The sequence below is a fragment of the Aethalodelphis obliquidens genome, unplaced genomic scaffold (assembly GCF_003676395.1).
Source record: "Aethalodelphis obliquidens isolate GAN/ISIS:26980383/991018 unplaced genomic scaffold, ASM367639v1 scaffold19, whole genome shotgun sequence".
NCBI classification, from domain to species: Eukaryota; Metazoa; Chordata; class Mammalia; order Artiodactyla; family Delphinidae; genus Aethalodelphis; species Aethalodelphis obliquidens.
The window spans coordinates 3,186,863-3,201,970 of NW_020837963.1; the positions used below are offsets into that span (position 1 = coordinate 3,186,863).

At 51.6% G+C, this 15,108-nt stretch overlaps 1 protein-coding gene across 3 annotated transcripts in view; it reads right to left on the bottom strand.

Moving 5' to 3' along the window:
- LOXHD1 (lipoxygenase homology PLAT domains 1) overlaps positions 1-15,108 on the bottom strand; it is a 202,399-nt gene that overhangs the window by 69,945 nt on the left and 117,346 nt on the right. For all 3 annotated transcript variants that reach the window (XM_027118421.1, XM_027118422.1, XM_027118420.1), the window contains 6 exons: positions 12,456-12,584; positions 11,155-11,319; positions 10,475-10,656; positions 5,981-6,097; positions 5,078-5,240; positions 1,269-1,423 (listed from right to left, as the gene is read on the bottom strand). In XM_027118421.1, coding sequence (XP_026974222.1) covers positions 1,269-1,423; positions 5,078-5,240; positions 5,981-6,097; positions 10,475-10,656; positions 11,155-11,319; positions 12,456-12,584 — 911 coding nt within the window. The remainder of the gene's footprint in view (positions 1-1,268; positions 1,424-5,077; positions 5,241-5,980; positions 6,098-10,474; positions 10,657-11,154; positions 11,320-12,455; positions 12,585-15,108) is intronic.

Sequence of the window (15,108 nt, forward strand, 5' to 3'; positions counted from 1 at the left end):
GCGCTCTTCTATCTCTTGTTCAGTTTTTCAGTTCAGGGGTCTAAGTAGCTATTCCCATTCCAGAAGCAGTAAACCAAAGCTAAAGGTAATGGGTTCATATTTGGATGATAGAGCAAAGGCAGCCCTGGGGCCTGACTCCTCCCAGACCTCGAGGTCCGGCTGGGGCTCCTTCCAGGGGGTCTGGCTCCTGGGGTTACCCGCCAGCTGCAGACCTGCTTAGTGACACCTGCTTGGCCCAGAGCTACATTCCTCCTCACCAAGTTGCGAATGTTTCAGCACTAAAGGTCATGCCTGGCTGGGGGTCGGGCTTAAGGAGACCCCTGATAAACACCCGCTGGTTGATGTGGGAATCTCCCCAGGCACTGGGCCACAGGGAGGGCCGCAGACTCAGTTAGAGCCAATCACCTTGCTTTCATCCCCACAGCTGTAGCCTGGTCTGGGGGGGTTCAGTGAATGGAGGGGGAAGAGAGGCCGAGGGACAGTGAATGGGGAAGGCGGCAGGGGCACCTTCCAGAGAGGGGAGCTCTGGCGGGGAGAGGGAGGCCAAGCTGGTGGGAAGGCAAGTTTGGTCGGATATCTTCTTTTTTGTAAAACCACTGTTAGGTCAGAGCTGGCAGGGCCTTGGACACCATCCAGTGCGGTGGTTTTCAAGGCTTTTCCGTAGCCACAGAGACCCTTGCTTAATAGAGGGCTTGCTTGGCCCTCCAATAGATAGGCCAGGTCAGAGTGGACCCATGCGGGAGGAGTGGCTGCCTGTCTGCTGCCCCTACCCTTCTGTGGCTCCCGTGGGCCTCGGTGCTGCCCAGGCCTCTGCACAACACAGTTTAGCTGATTCACATCAGCCTCCTTATTTCACAGATGAGGAAACTGAGGCCAGAGATGCTCAGCCATGTAAGGAGTGGATGGCAGAACGAGGCCTCCAGACCCCTAGTTCAAGCTGCTGTCCGGGCAACACCGCCACTCTGCAGGCGCTCACCACTCCATGCTCGTGACCCACTGCTTTGAGCTGGATTCTTTGAAGACAACCCAGTCCTCAAAGCCCCACCCCTACTCCACTTGCTCAAGCCCCACCCCTACTCCACATGCAGGACCCAGCGTAGGCTGAGAGAAGGGGAGCAGACTCTGTGGGGGGCAAATGCCCACATAAGGGTGCATGACATCCCGCAAAGTTCCAAGACAAGAAGAGCTGGCCCCTTTCATCGCCACCCCCCATAATGATAACGCGACAGGGAGGAGAGGGGCGGGGTAACTCGGCGGGCTCCGCCTACCGTTCCTTTCTCGAATTTGTTGGTGCGGTTCTCTGACTTGCCGAGGTACCGCTCTCCCGTGTCCCCGAGGTCTCCATAGATGGTGATGTAGACCTTGGCGTCCGTCCCTGCCCCGGGAACGTTTCCTGTGAAGATCTGCACCGAGTACAGCACAACTGGGTGGGCAGCCGGACAGACAAAGGGAAGAAAGGGATGGCATTGTTTAGGTTTGGGGGAACTGGATTTGTAGGTGGTATTCAGCTGTGGCCCGGGACTCCAGGAGAACTGAGTGTCCTCCTTTTGTCTGTTCCCTTACACACATTCTGCTACAGGTCGGAGTGGCTTCACCAGTGGGAAGTTTACCTCTAAGAGACCCAAGGGATGGAGACTTTTCCAGCCCCCTCAAACCATCCACCCCTCCAGCTGCTTATAGCTTCCGGGGGAAAGACTCAGGAAACTGCCTGACACACATGCACACCGTGGTCACTAAATCTATCTACCGTGACACACTGACAGTAAGGTGCCTTCCCATGTGAGGGTGACCGGTATCAGTGCCAGATCCTTCTAAACGGTTTATGGAAAAAATCAAATATTTTTGAAAGACTAGCTTCCCCTCAGTGTCTTTCGTATTTTCATTTACTCTTCAACCAGCCTGCCCCCAGCACTCCAGGGAAACCCCCCTCACCAAAGCCACAGTCACTGCCACCCACTCCTTTATCTCCTATGGCCTTTGGAAAGGGCTCAATAAATACTGGTGTGACAGTTATTAAAAGTTATTCAGGAAAATGAAACTAAACACTGTCTTGTTTTTGTTTTGCTGCTCTACACTCATCAGGGAAGAACAAAGGAGCCCCTTTCCCAATCCGCAGCCCAGGAGGGAAAGGCAAGGCTTTGTTTTTAGGAAGCCTGAGCATTCTTTATCTCCTCTCCGTATTCCTTTATCCCAGGGGCTTTGGAGTTCCAGGCCAGGGAAGAGGGGACTTAGCTGGATTATCCCCAAGGGGAAGGATGAAAGTTGTGGCTTTGAGGTGAAGGCGGAAATGGTCCAACTGGGAAGAAGGTCAGTTTCCCCAGCCTGGGAGCAGGTGAGGGTTAGAGAGTCCCTATGGGTGGTAGGAAATCCTCACCTGCACAAAGGGACCCAATAAGGAGACAGCTGCCTAGCTTATCTGGGGACTTGAAGCAAGGAGGCCTCCAGGCTGAAGAGAGGGTCTTTTCGGCTTCCCTGGTGGCAGAGTGGTTAAGAATCCACCTGTCAATGCAGGGGACACGGGTTTGAGCCCTGGTCCGGGAAGATCCCACATGCCATGAAGCAACTAAGCCTGTGCACCACAACTACTGAGCCTGCGCTCTAGAGCCTGCGAGCCACAACTACTGAAGCCCGCGTGCCTAGAGCCCGTGCACCGCAACAAAGACAAGCCACCGCAATGAGAAGCCTGCGCACCACAATGAGAAGCCTGCACACCGCAATGAAGAGGAGCCCCCGCTCACCGCAACTAGAGAAAGTCTGCACACAGCAACAAAGACCCAAAGCAACCAAAAATAAATAAATTTATTAAAAAAAAAAAAAAAGAGAGAGAGGGTCTTTTGACAAAGCCAGGGTCCATGGAGAAACATTGCTGGCCATCCAGAGAGATGAAACCTGCATGTCGGCGGGGAGCAAGCAGCAGCAGTGTCACCGAGCGGCAGGAGACCACAGGTGTAGGTTGTTCCCACCTAGACTAAGGGCCAGGCCCCTGATGTGAGCCTCAGGATTTTTATAAGACCCTAGAAAAGGGGATGCGCCCTCCCTGCAGTGACTGAGATGGACTTGCTTACCAACCCTTGCAAGTGGGCTCAAAACCACATGTAATTGAATGTAGGAGAGTAAGGTGATGTGAGCTGCTCTTACCGTTTGGTATGGAACACGCTCACGCCCAGAACACGGTTCCTATTATTACCCTCATTTTCCCTTGGATTCCACAGCATTATTCTTTCCTGCTCTCCTTCTGCCTCTCTGGCTGCTCCCTGAGCAGCTTTATAGGTTCCTGATCGTCTGCCTACCCTCGGATGCCCACGTCTCCCAGGACAGTCCACTTCCCGCAGCTCTTACCCGGCATGCTCCGGGTGTTGACTTCTGTGAGTTCCCCGCCGCTGCATCTCCAGCCCAGTTCCCTCCTGTGCTCTGGACCCACACCCCCATGTCCACCTTGACTAGACCACAGAGCACAAACTCACATCCAATCCTGAACTCCGCCCCCTCCCTACGTCCCCTTTCCCACCCTCCCTTCTCTGCCACCCCACCCAGCACTGTGCTGGCTAAGCCTCCTTGGCGCACTGGGAGAACTGCTCTCAGAAGCCTGTCCCCTCAAGGACAGGAACCAGCACCCCCACCTTGCTCGGCTCAGCTCAAAATCTGGCCAGCATTTCACGTGTGCATTAAACAAATCCTCTCGTGTCGAAAAGAGTCAACATCTCCCACGCCTGTCTGGCTAATACTGACATGAGGCAACATTAGGAATCTTGCCACGGTTTAGACACGACAGTCGACTGTCCCCACCCCCCTCATTTTCTCTCCCCATCCATTTGCTGGCTGTGCACTCAGCCCTGCTTCACACCTGGGCGGGACCTCTTCTAGGAGCCCTCGTCCCAGAGTGGGGTGCTGTGTCCCCAGGGCTGCGATTAAATGGCCTTCCTGCCCCTTTCTCCCCACCCCCCACCCCCCGCCACTCTCTCCAGTCCTTTGGGAATTAGGAAAACCGATTCAGCGTCCGGGTGCTGGGCAATGTGGTCATGCAGTCAAATCCTACTATTCCTGGATCTTCCTCCCTCCCTATCCCACCAAGGCCACACAGCTCTCCGTGGAAAGATGTTTCCCTAGAAACACCACCCAGCACAGAGTGGGTTTGTGGCATGTTATTAACACAGAACAGCCAAGTGTGCCACTGGGCCAGCTTTCCTGGGCAGCCTCTGGGATCCAAGTAGAAAAGGGGATTATCCGCCAGATTCAATAGCAAAGCAAATTTGGAGAAAGAGATATGGGTAGGGAAAGGCACGTTATTGAGGCAACACTTGTTTTTCTCTCTGAAGCAAATGGCAACTCAGACTAAAGGAAATGTGGGAGCTATAGCAGAGGCTCAGCTGAGGCTGAGGGCTGAGCCTGGAGCAATACCACCGGCAAGAGAAGGGAGAACGGCACTCAGGGGCCGGCCAGAGAGGTAAGAAGAGAACCAGAACATGGTAGTTCAAAAGCAAAGGAATGAGAGCAAGAAGTGTGTGGTCAGGCTGGGGCAAATCAGGCAGAAAAAAACCTCATCAATGAGAACAAGCAAACTGGCACATACAGAAAAGAAACCCATGACCTTGGACACTGGAGCTGCACCTAGCCCCTGAGAACAAACACGCCACAGCTCCAGTTCTGTACAAAGCCAGGATGCTATTTGATTCATACTCGGTTGGGACAGCTGGATCCAGCAAGAGCAGAGAGGACCAAGCCCTGCAGATTAGTAGCCAAATTAACTAAGCAAGGGAGAGAACAAGGACCAGTATAGTCCAGGCACAGGAGGGCACACATTTGGATGTATGATCACACCGTCAGACCAGGAAAGGATTTGCGCACAAACCTCGGAGTGAGATAGCTGAGTACCTTTGAAGAATAGCCCTGCCATTTTATTAGCTGAGTGAACTTTGGCAGGTTATGTAACCTCTGTGAGCCTCAGTTGCCCTCTCTATGGAGTGAAGGTAATTATAGACTCTACCTCCTGGGTGCAAAGGCTCCGCCCAGCACAGGGCAGGTGCCCTACAAGGGAGGGCTCTGCTGACAGTGATGAGGGCGATCACACCACACTTACTGTCCAGAGGCTCTTCCACTTCCTTGTAGACTTGCCTTAAAGACCCATCTTTCATGTATTTCTCAGTGAAGATATCATAAGGGACCAGTTCTCGAATGGTCTTCTTGTCGTCCTCTGAGGTGGCAAGCCATCGATCACAAGGGAAGGTCAAGGTCTCTGTGCCCTGGGGTGAGGAGGAAGGAGGAAACTGAGCCCTTAATGTGGAAACTGCCAACTTCAGTCATTCATCACCATGTCAACACTCATGGGGACCAACCAAGGACAGGGGTGATGGAGCCCTACTGATAATACAAAAGCCACAGAGGAGCCCCCACCCACCCACCCGGCCTGCCCCAAATCCGGCAGATCCAGTCTTACTTAAAGCACTTTCCACACCATGTCAGGGGTAGGCTCTTGAAGGTGGAGTTCCCTGAGTCACTTAAAAATAGATATCTGAACCCCATCCCAGAGACTCAGACTCAGCAGGCAAGGGGAAGAAGCTCTGTTTTTTTTAAACTGCTCCCAGCTCCCAGCTCATACCACAGCCATGACTGACAGCTGCTTCCTAGGTTTAGAATTTCATGGTTTTGGAATGTTTTCCAAGTTGGTTAGGTGGGTTTCTTTCTCTGAGTCGACCTTGAGTTGCAGGAAGGGCACACTTGGTCACTCACTGGTAGTATGGCTTTGGGGGTGGGGAGCAGAGACATGGTTGCCCAGACCCTCCTTCTTGACCCATAAGCCAGGTTCTAAAAGATTCTGCCTTGGACCTGAGTTAGTTCCTGCACTCGGAGTGAACTGGCTGAATTTTCCTTAGATGATTTTATCTCAACTTAAAAAGGCTACCGTTTCTTACAAAGAATCTGTCTTTAATCCCTTCTGAAAAGGAACAAAAGAAACAGCAGGACAGATCAGTCAGAAACTCACATCTTTATCTGGGAGGAGCCTGCGGATGTCCACGTGGGAGCAGTGCCAACCAGGATTTATGCCCGTATTATCATGGCCAATCCGAATTTTTTCAATGATTTCTCCCACATCTTCTAACTTTGGAAAGGAGAAAATGTACCAGATGTTGGCTGAAAGGTCCTGGAAAGTACAACTTCAGCAAAACCCTGCCTCCCCAGGGCATCCACCCTTGAGTCCCTTTGAACTTCCTGGGGTCACTTTCTCCCAGTATGTCCCTCCTGTCCAGTCAAGCCAGCCCCCGCCCTCCCCTACGTATGCCGTGCTCATCCCTCCCTTCCTCCCTGCAAGCTTAACATCAGCCTAGACTTCAGAACTCAATTCACTCAAGCTCTGGGAGGCTGCCCCCCCGCCTTTTCATGGTGGAGCCCAGCTCCTTGTCTTCTAGCAGTGGCTTAAGAACTGACTGGGGGGTATCAGAAGATGAGTTCTAGTTCTGCCCATGCCCTCTCTTACCACCCTTACCTTCTCCTTGGCCCCCAAGAGCCCCCTTCATCTCCAGCCACTCCTCTTCTATATCCCTCAAATTCCAGTCCCTCAAACTCTACATTCTCTTGTCACAGGTCCTTTGCACATGCTCCCCCTGCCCCTTCCCTTTTCTCTTCTTTACCTAAACCAGTGTTTGTTCAACCTCATCATTCAGGTCTCAGCTCAAGGATCACTTCTTCAGGGAACCCCCTTGACCACCTTAAGAAAGTCAAATCTCTTCATGTTAGGGTCTGACAGCACCCTATAACCACCCCCCACAGCAGTTCTCAGAAGTTTGCATTTACCTGTGTGATAAAGAAGGTGTGATACCTTCTTCTCTACCACTGAAAGCCACAAGGGTAGGCATCACATCTGTTTTGCTCATCACTGCATCCCCAAAGCCCAGAAACTAGATTCTCAATAACTATTGGCTGGAAGGATGAAAGAATGATTGTTTCCTCATTTGAAAAATGGGTATGACAAAGTCAGCTGGGTTCTCTCACATGCAGTGCTGAACCTTAACCACCAAGGTATGTATGAACGTCCCCTTGAATGAAAGAGCTGATTACGTGCGTGCCACAGTGAGTCCCTGAAATTCAGGAGCTGTGCTCTCCCATCTCTCCTGCCTGGAGCCTATGGGCATAAGATGCAAGGGAGGAACTCAGCCAGGAGTGACTGATCCCCAGATTCTTCCCTCGGAGCCCTCTAAGGAAGCAGGGAGGTGGCCAGACACAAGGCAAGGCAGCCACTCAGCTGGCACCTGTCTCCCCGGCTCTCTCTCTGCCAGGCTGCCCTCCGTCATCCCACCAGGTCGCACTCCAGGGCCTCGCCCAGTTCTCATGTGTCATATTGTCTTCTGAAATGGTGCTGTAGGTATCAGTTCACACCCTGCCTCAGCCCTATGGGGATCTGAGCGATCACAGGTGGATATAAACAAGGAAGTCGGGGTAAAGGGAAAAGAGGGTAGGGAAATATGGTACTACCCAGGTGCTCTGGCTCATGGTTGGTCCACAGAATTCATGCCTTTTGCTTTGGCAGTTGGGGGTTAAAGAGGGTGTGCAGACTTGAGTTTCCTGGTAGCAGCTGTGCAAAGCTACCTGCCTGGCCTGCTCCATCAAGGTCTCAGTGCTACAAAGAGACGGCTCCAGGATGGATGAGAGCTCCCGATGAGTGAATGGCATCTGAATGAGTGAGTGAGTCATTCATCAAATGCAAAGCCTCTATAACTCTAGACAGATGTGACCTGGGAATGAACTAGAACAGCTCCGACCACTGCATACCCTCCACACACACACAGGCCCACAGTCAGCAGCCATGGGAAGGCCCATCAGCACTGCTTGAGAAACCTCCCCCTATTCCCACCCCACCTCCATCCTTCCCAGTTGCAGCCCTACGAGCTGTGTGATCTAGACAAGGCACTTGACCTTCCAGGTCTCAACTGCCTCATCTATCAAATAGGAAGATTGCTCAGCTGAAGGCAGAGGCATGGGCAGAGCAACCCTTCGAGGTCACTCCTACATCTAAGATCGCAGACGTGCTTCTTCTTGTCAGTGATTCTCTCCTTCCAAGTGACCAACGTGGTGCCACATTGCTGGAGACACCCTGAGTTAACAAGATGCTATAACTGTCATTGCTTCTGCTGCCCTGCAGCTCCGCTCCAACTCCCCGCTGGCCAGCTCACCCATGCATCATCAGAGAAGTGGTGTCCCCCACGAGTCCCCGGGCTTTCAGAATCATTAAATGGAGACCAGTGATTTCACAGGGCCTTATCCTCTGACAACAGGAGAAACAGGAAGCTACGGGTGAGATCGTGGCTCACAGAATCTGCACTCAAGGACGCTGAGCTGCCAGGCAGCTGGCGAATGGAATCGTTTGCCAGCCTAACTCTGGGAATGGTGACTTGGGACACCAAGTGCTGAGGACAAGGTTGGCACATGGGAAGTGCTCAGTAATTATTAGCTATTGTTGTTATTTTCCCAGCCGATCCGTGTGTCTGAGGATGAGGCCAGGGAGAGAGGATGGGGCTTGCTCATGAGTTAGAGGCTGAGCAGAACCAGAACCCAGGGTTATGGGCTCGCAAACCAGCGCTCCACCTCTTATCTGAAGATCAACTGGAAAAGAGAAATGGAGAGACAGGGGCACAAAGCGATCTCATTTGTTTCTAAGCTCTCATACACGCAGCTCCCAGATAGATTTGAAAAGAGATAAGATAGCAACAAATTGCTGGCAAATTATAGCTGCCCATTAGGCGGACTTCATTAATAAAACTCCCCAGAAGCCATGCTGAGGTGTAATCACAGCTCGGGCCCCTGACGGCATCAGGCTTGCGTGACGCATACGCCTTGACATCTCGGGTGGGTGGGGCGTTGCTCTGTGTGCATAGATGAATCACCCTTGAATTTTCCTTGTTAAAAAACTCCACCAAGGCGGCGCAGTGTTTGAGAGTCCGCCTGCTGATGTGGGGGACATGGGTTCGTGCCCCGGTCCGGGAGGATCCCACATGCCGTGGAGCGGCTGGGCCCGTGAGCCATGGCCGCTGAGCCTGCGCGTCCGGAGCCTGTGCTCCGCAACGGGAGAGGCCACGGCAGTGAGAGGCCCGCGCACTGCAAAAAACAAACAAACAAACAAAACTCCACCAAGGTGGCAAACTTCCCAGAAGTGCTGACTGCTCCCAGAGAAGGTGGGGAGGGGAAAGGGTGTCCCCCAGGGCAGACACAGCCCGAGGAAGAAGGAAGGGGCTCTGGACTTTGTTTCCCACCAGAAAGTAAGGGGCACATCTGAAAAGGTCCCCACTACCTGGCTCCCATCTCTCGTCCTGCAGAGTCATCCCCTTTAGGTCCTGCTCCATCTCGTCCTCTAGCCAAGTTGCATCACTCTCCTCCTATCCCCTCTGGCCAAACCTCAAGCCACTTGCTGTGTTGACTTCCACCTCTGGCCATGATGTTCCCCTTGCTAGGAATCCTTCCCTCCTTGTTCCCGCTTATGTCCACTTTCAGGTCCAGCTCAAAACCACCACTTCCAGGGAGCCCTCTCTCATCTCTGAGCACCTGTAGCACTCTCAGCCAGCCCTGCTGTTTGCCCTCATCACCATGGACTAGTCTACTACAGCAGCTAAGAGCACATATTGTGAGCCAGTCCTCCTGGCTTTGAATCCTGCTTCCACTATGCCTTGGTTGTGTGATTTCATGTAAGCTACTAAACGCTCTGTGCCTCAGTTTCCCCATATTTAAGCAGGGATGATTAAAGCGCAGAGTTGCTATGAGGGTTAAGTGAGTTAATATGGGTAAAGCCCTATGATGGTGCCTTCCTACCCCCAGGATCAGTTACTATGATGATCGCCAGACTCTCTCATTAGCCTCGTGTGAGATCTGGAGTTCCCCAGCTGGACTGCAAGCCCCTTGCAGGCATAGTCTGGGTCCTCTTCTTCCCTTGTCTCTCCCACCCCACCTGGCACGCGGTGGAGTGCACAGGGAGGCACGGGACTGAGTGCAGAGAATACCAAGGTGTGGATGTGGTGACATACATCCACAGTAACCGTCGATCGACTCTCAGGCCAGAGTTGAGGGGGAGCCGAGGAGTATACGGATGCTCTTGTGTATATGAGAGGATTGGCCATAGCTCAGCAGATGAACGGGAGACAATTATACGACGAGAAAGTCTGGAAGCCGGCTCTCTCCACGGGTCTCTGTTGTTGGTAGCACTGGAGATGGCCCCAATGGAACTGGAATTGTGCTTCTAGCTCCCTAAGCCCTATGCACTCATGATCACCTTTGATTCAGACACTGGTCCTGGAAGGGCAGGTTCACTGTCCTCCTGGCTACAGATGCACCGAGGTTCAGAGAGGTTGGATGAACTGCCTGTCTCCCTCACTCACAGCAGCGCACCAGACGGAAGGCACACGTCAGACTCTGGACAAAGGGCTCCTTCTTGTCTTCTGGTCCATCCCGCCCCCAGTCCTGGCTCCCCTGGCTGCCTGCCAGACCCAGGTACCTCCATTATGAAGCGGGAGGCGGACTTCCTCTCAAAGAACAGCTTCTGCTCCCTCTTGTTGGTGCACAGGTACTTCTGCTGGGTGCACACAGCATCGCAGCCATAGATGATGATGAAGATGTTGGCGTTTGTCCCAGCGGCAAAGACATCACTGGTGTAGAGGGTGATCTCGTAAGGGACAACTAAGGGTGGGGGACAGAGGGCAAAGTCAGAGGGGAGGTGAAAACAGGACACAGGCAGGTCAAGTTCTTCATGAGCACCACCACCCCAGATGGTCCCTTCACTGGGAGCTGCTACCCAGGGACCTGAACCTTCACATGGTTGCCTAGCAACCACAGGGTGAGGGGAGGTGTTTCATCATGCCTAGTGCCCACAGAAAGCTCCTTTCACCTCAGACCAGGGTCTCCGTGCCTCTCCCATCACAGAGCTAGTACAACAGACTGGCTGAAAGCACAGGCACTCTGCCTGTTGTCACCAGCTAGTTTGGGGTACAGTGTGGAATACATCCCATATTTCCTTTCCCTCGGTCCAGGGCTCTGTCCACAGCCAGCACAGGGCCAGGGGAATTTCCAAGGTGTGCCTGGCCAAGGGTCAACACTGGATGATGGACCGGGACTGAGTTGGGGTGGTGAGCAATGGGGTGCAGGAGGAGGCCCAGCCTTGCTGTGCAAGATTCCTACATGGTGTATACAGCCTTGTCTGAAGTTCCGCGTGGAAGAGGTCCCTGACAATGGCACCATCGTCTTCATTCTTGGCCAACCAGCGGCCACAGGGGAATGTCATGCACCTTCCAAGGGATGGGGCGTCCACCTCTACCCAGTCTAAAAACCAGCCTGGAGCCTTGCCTGGAGGGAAGGAGACACAGAACTCATCAAGGACCTCTACACAGATGGTTTTCTGTGAACAACTTCAGGGACTCCAAACACGCTTCCCTACTCGACGGCTGGCGCTTATAGCTCCACCGTGAACATGCCATCCCTCTTGCTTACAGCATTACTGAACTGACTCCCCTGCACCCAGCTGAAGGCGGATCACACTCCAGCCTACTGTCAGTGAAATTAGCAAGAGCAAAGGAGCATGGGGAGGAGATGACAGGAGGCAGAGAGTCTGAGGGAGGGAAGCAAGCACACTGTCCCAGGTGGAAGGTGCTCCGAAGAGGGAGCCCAGAGATGCCAGAGGGAGCCTGTGTTCACGAGGACTCCATAGTTCCACCCAGTGACGGGGCGAAACCCTGGGCTCCCTGGCCTCAGGTTGCGATGCATGAAGGCAAGGGAAACTAGTGAAGGATCGATGCTCCTCCCTGGGAAAATGAGTGCTCAGGTTTAAAGAAAGAAATGGAAGCCAGGCAGAGACCCTGTTCCTCAGTCCCAGAGGGAAGGAGGAAGGCCTCCTTCCTCAGGCTTAGAAGATATGGTTTGAAGACCAAGAAAATGAGTCTGCTTTACTGAGAGAGAACAAACTTGGGCACAGCTTTTGTGTGGCTGCAGTGTCAGTGGGTTCTGGGAAGAACTGGCTCCATCAGTGGTTCTCAAAGTAGATCCCCCGGCCTAGCAGCCTCAGCATTACCAGTGAGAAACATAAGCTCTCGGGTCCCACCCCAGACCTACTCCAACCAAAGGCTGTGGGTGGGGCCCAGAAATCTGTGTGTTAACAAGCCCCCCAATGTGGCTCTGATACACATTCAAATTTGAGGACCACTGATCAGGGATTCTCAAATCTGGCCGCCCACTGAAATTTCTGAGAGTGCGGTTTTGGGGAAAGCTTTAAAAGTCACCAGCGTCCTGGCCCCTCCCTGATCAATTAGACCAGAATCTCTGCGTGCAGCCAGGACTCTACCAGACTGGAGGGACTGAGGAAGCTGTGTCATTATGGAAGGCAGATGACATCCAAGTCTACCTCAGATTCTTGCCTAGACACCCACGGGGACCTGACCATGGTCCTCACGTTCTTAGCCAGGAAAAGAGGGAGGGAAGGCAGAGACCTGTGTTGTCATGGCCGATCCTGACTTTCCACAGATCTCCCAGGTCCAGGGTCTCCACTGTGAAGATTTCGATGCTGTCCCTCTCAAACTTGTCACTGTTTGTCTTGGAGGATTTCAGGAGGGTCATTCCTGCCAACCAAATGACCCCAAATGACTGGCTGGGCCTGAGAGCTTCCAACCTAGTCTGACCACCTTTTTTCATCTCTCCTCATAATGACCAAATTTCTGAACTTTCATCAAATTTAGACTGTACAATTACCATCCACTTGGCGTCTTTGGCATTTTATGTGTGTGTGTATGTATGTCCTTTTATTAAGCTTTACAATAATCTTTTGACATATATATTATATATATATATATTTATTTATTTATTTATATATATATATTTATATATTTATTTATTTTGCCGTACACGGGCCTCTCACTGTTGTGGCCTCTCCCGTTGTGGAGCACAGGCTTGGGACGCGCAGGCCCAGCGGCCATGGCTCACGGGCCCAGCCGCTCCACGGCATGTGGGATCTTCCCGGACCGGGTCACGAACCCGTGTCCCCTGCATCGGCAGGCGGACTCTCAACCACTGCGCCACCAGGGAAGCCCTTGACATATATATTTTTATTTCCAGTTTGCATCTAAAGAAAAGGAGACACACCCAGAAATTAAGTGCCTTATCCAAGGTCATCCAGGAGGAAGTGGTGGGGCCCTAAGTCAATGTGTGCTCCCCTTTCACAATCCCCACGTTTCTCCATGGCCGGGAGGGAGCCAGTGACAGAGCCACCCTCCCACGCTCCCTGGGGAAACAGGGCCTCCCCTGCAGGGATGGGGCATGCGGGAATTCTCTGGAGACTCTTCTCTGGATGACAGAAGGAGGGTTGGCTTCAAATGCCCCTGACCAGGCATCTTACATACATTATCTGTCCTGGGACTCTGGCTGCGTGTCAGTCTGAAATTTAAGGTGGTTTCAGGATCATCATCATCTCCTCCTGCCTCAGCTTTCAAGTCTCCTTAACCCTGTAAGTCCCACCTCATGTAGGAAGTCTTCTGATAATCTAGACTCATTGCAGACTGGTTTCAGCACACAGAGTCAGACAGACCTTGGTTAGATGCCCGGTTTTGCCACTTAGCATCTGGGTGGCCTTGGACAAATTACTTAATTCCCTGAAACTGGTTTCCTCGAATGTCAAAAGGGATGGTCTTCCCCATAGAGTTGTTGTGAGTATTTAATAAGATGATGACTTGCGTCTTCAAGAATGTGCCTAACACATAGCAATTCCTTGGCAAATAAAAGCAGTTGTTAGGGCCCCTCAATTTCATTGACCATGGCTCAGTAACTATTGCAAGGACGTTCATTTATAAGTTTTGGCCTGATTCATTCATTATATCTGCATTACCTAACCTAGTAAATAATAATAATAATAAATGTTTTATTGAGTGTCATTTTGTCTCAAATATTTTACATGTTCAATTTCATTAAATACACAACTCTATGAGGCATGTACTAATATAATCTCCATTTTACAAATGGGGGAAACTAAAGCACAGAGAGATTAAGGAACTTGCCCAAGGTCACACAGCTAATAAGTGGTAGAGCAGAAGTTTAAACCAATCAGTCAAGCTTGAGTCCATGCTCTATATCACCACAGTGCTGAATTAGAATAAGAGCACCCCAAAGTCAGGGATTAAGCTCCTTCATTCTTCAGCAATTCTTGGCATAGAGCTCTGGACCCACAGGGTTTTGAGCAAATATGGGATGACTACATATTTGAGGGACTGGTTCCTCTCTGAACTCAGACAGGATGGCTGGACACATGGTCCAAGTGGATGGCTGACTCCAGCACTATATTCCACCTTCTCTGATTGCCTTGACAGAGGCTCCAGAAGGACCCCAAGACTCCCTGAGCATCTCATCTGGAGAGTACCATGGAACCCACTGGCTGAATCTCACTGGAGGTTGGGAAGAGCCACTGGTTCCCAGGTTGTTATTGAGGTAGAGATAGAGTTAGGGCTACCTCTGCCTTTAGAACAGAAGGAGAAAGTTGGCAAAAGACACAGAGAAGAGATCACTCGCTGTTTGGACCGAGGAGCCCGTTTGCTACAGTTTTGAAAGTCAAACAGAGTGACACCTCAAGGAACGGCACAGGAAATGGTAAAAACTTTCAGAAAGGTCTGGACAAAGAATCGGGCACCATTACTTGGGGAGAGGATACCGAAGGGAAGATGATTGACATGGCTTCCAGAGGTGGTAGAGGCAGCAGTGAGGACCAAGAGAGGGCAGGGGGCTCTCTGTCCCCAGAATGCAGTAGGCCTGACTTAGTAAGATTTAGGAAGAATTTTAAAAGAACTGGCATTCACAACTGAGGCAGACAAGTCACCTCACAGGGAGATTTTTAAGAAAAAAGGAATTGCCTTTCTCTGTTGGGGCTAGTTGCATGAAATCTTTCAAGAGTCAGAGGCATGCAAGAATACACAATGGGGAAAGGATAGCCTCTCCAATAAATGGTGGAAATGGATGTCTACGTGTAAAATACTTAATTTGGACCCTTATCTCATACTGTACATAAAAATCAACTCAAAATGAATTACAGATTTAAACAGAAGGACCGAAACTGTAAAACTCCTAGAACAAAGCATAAAAGAAACACTTTATGACATTGGT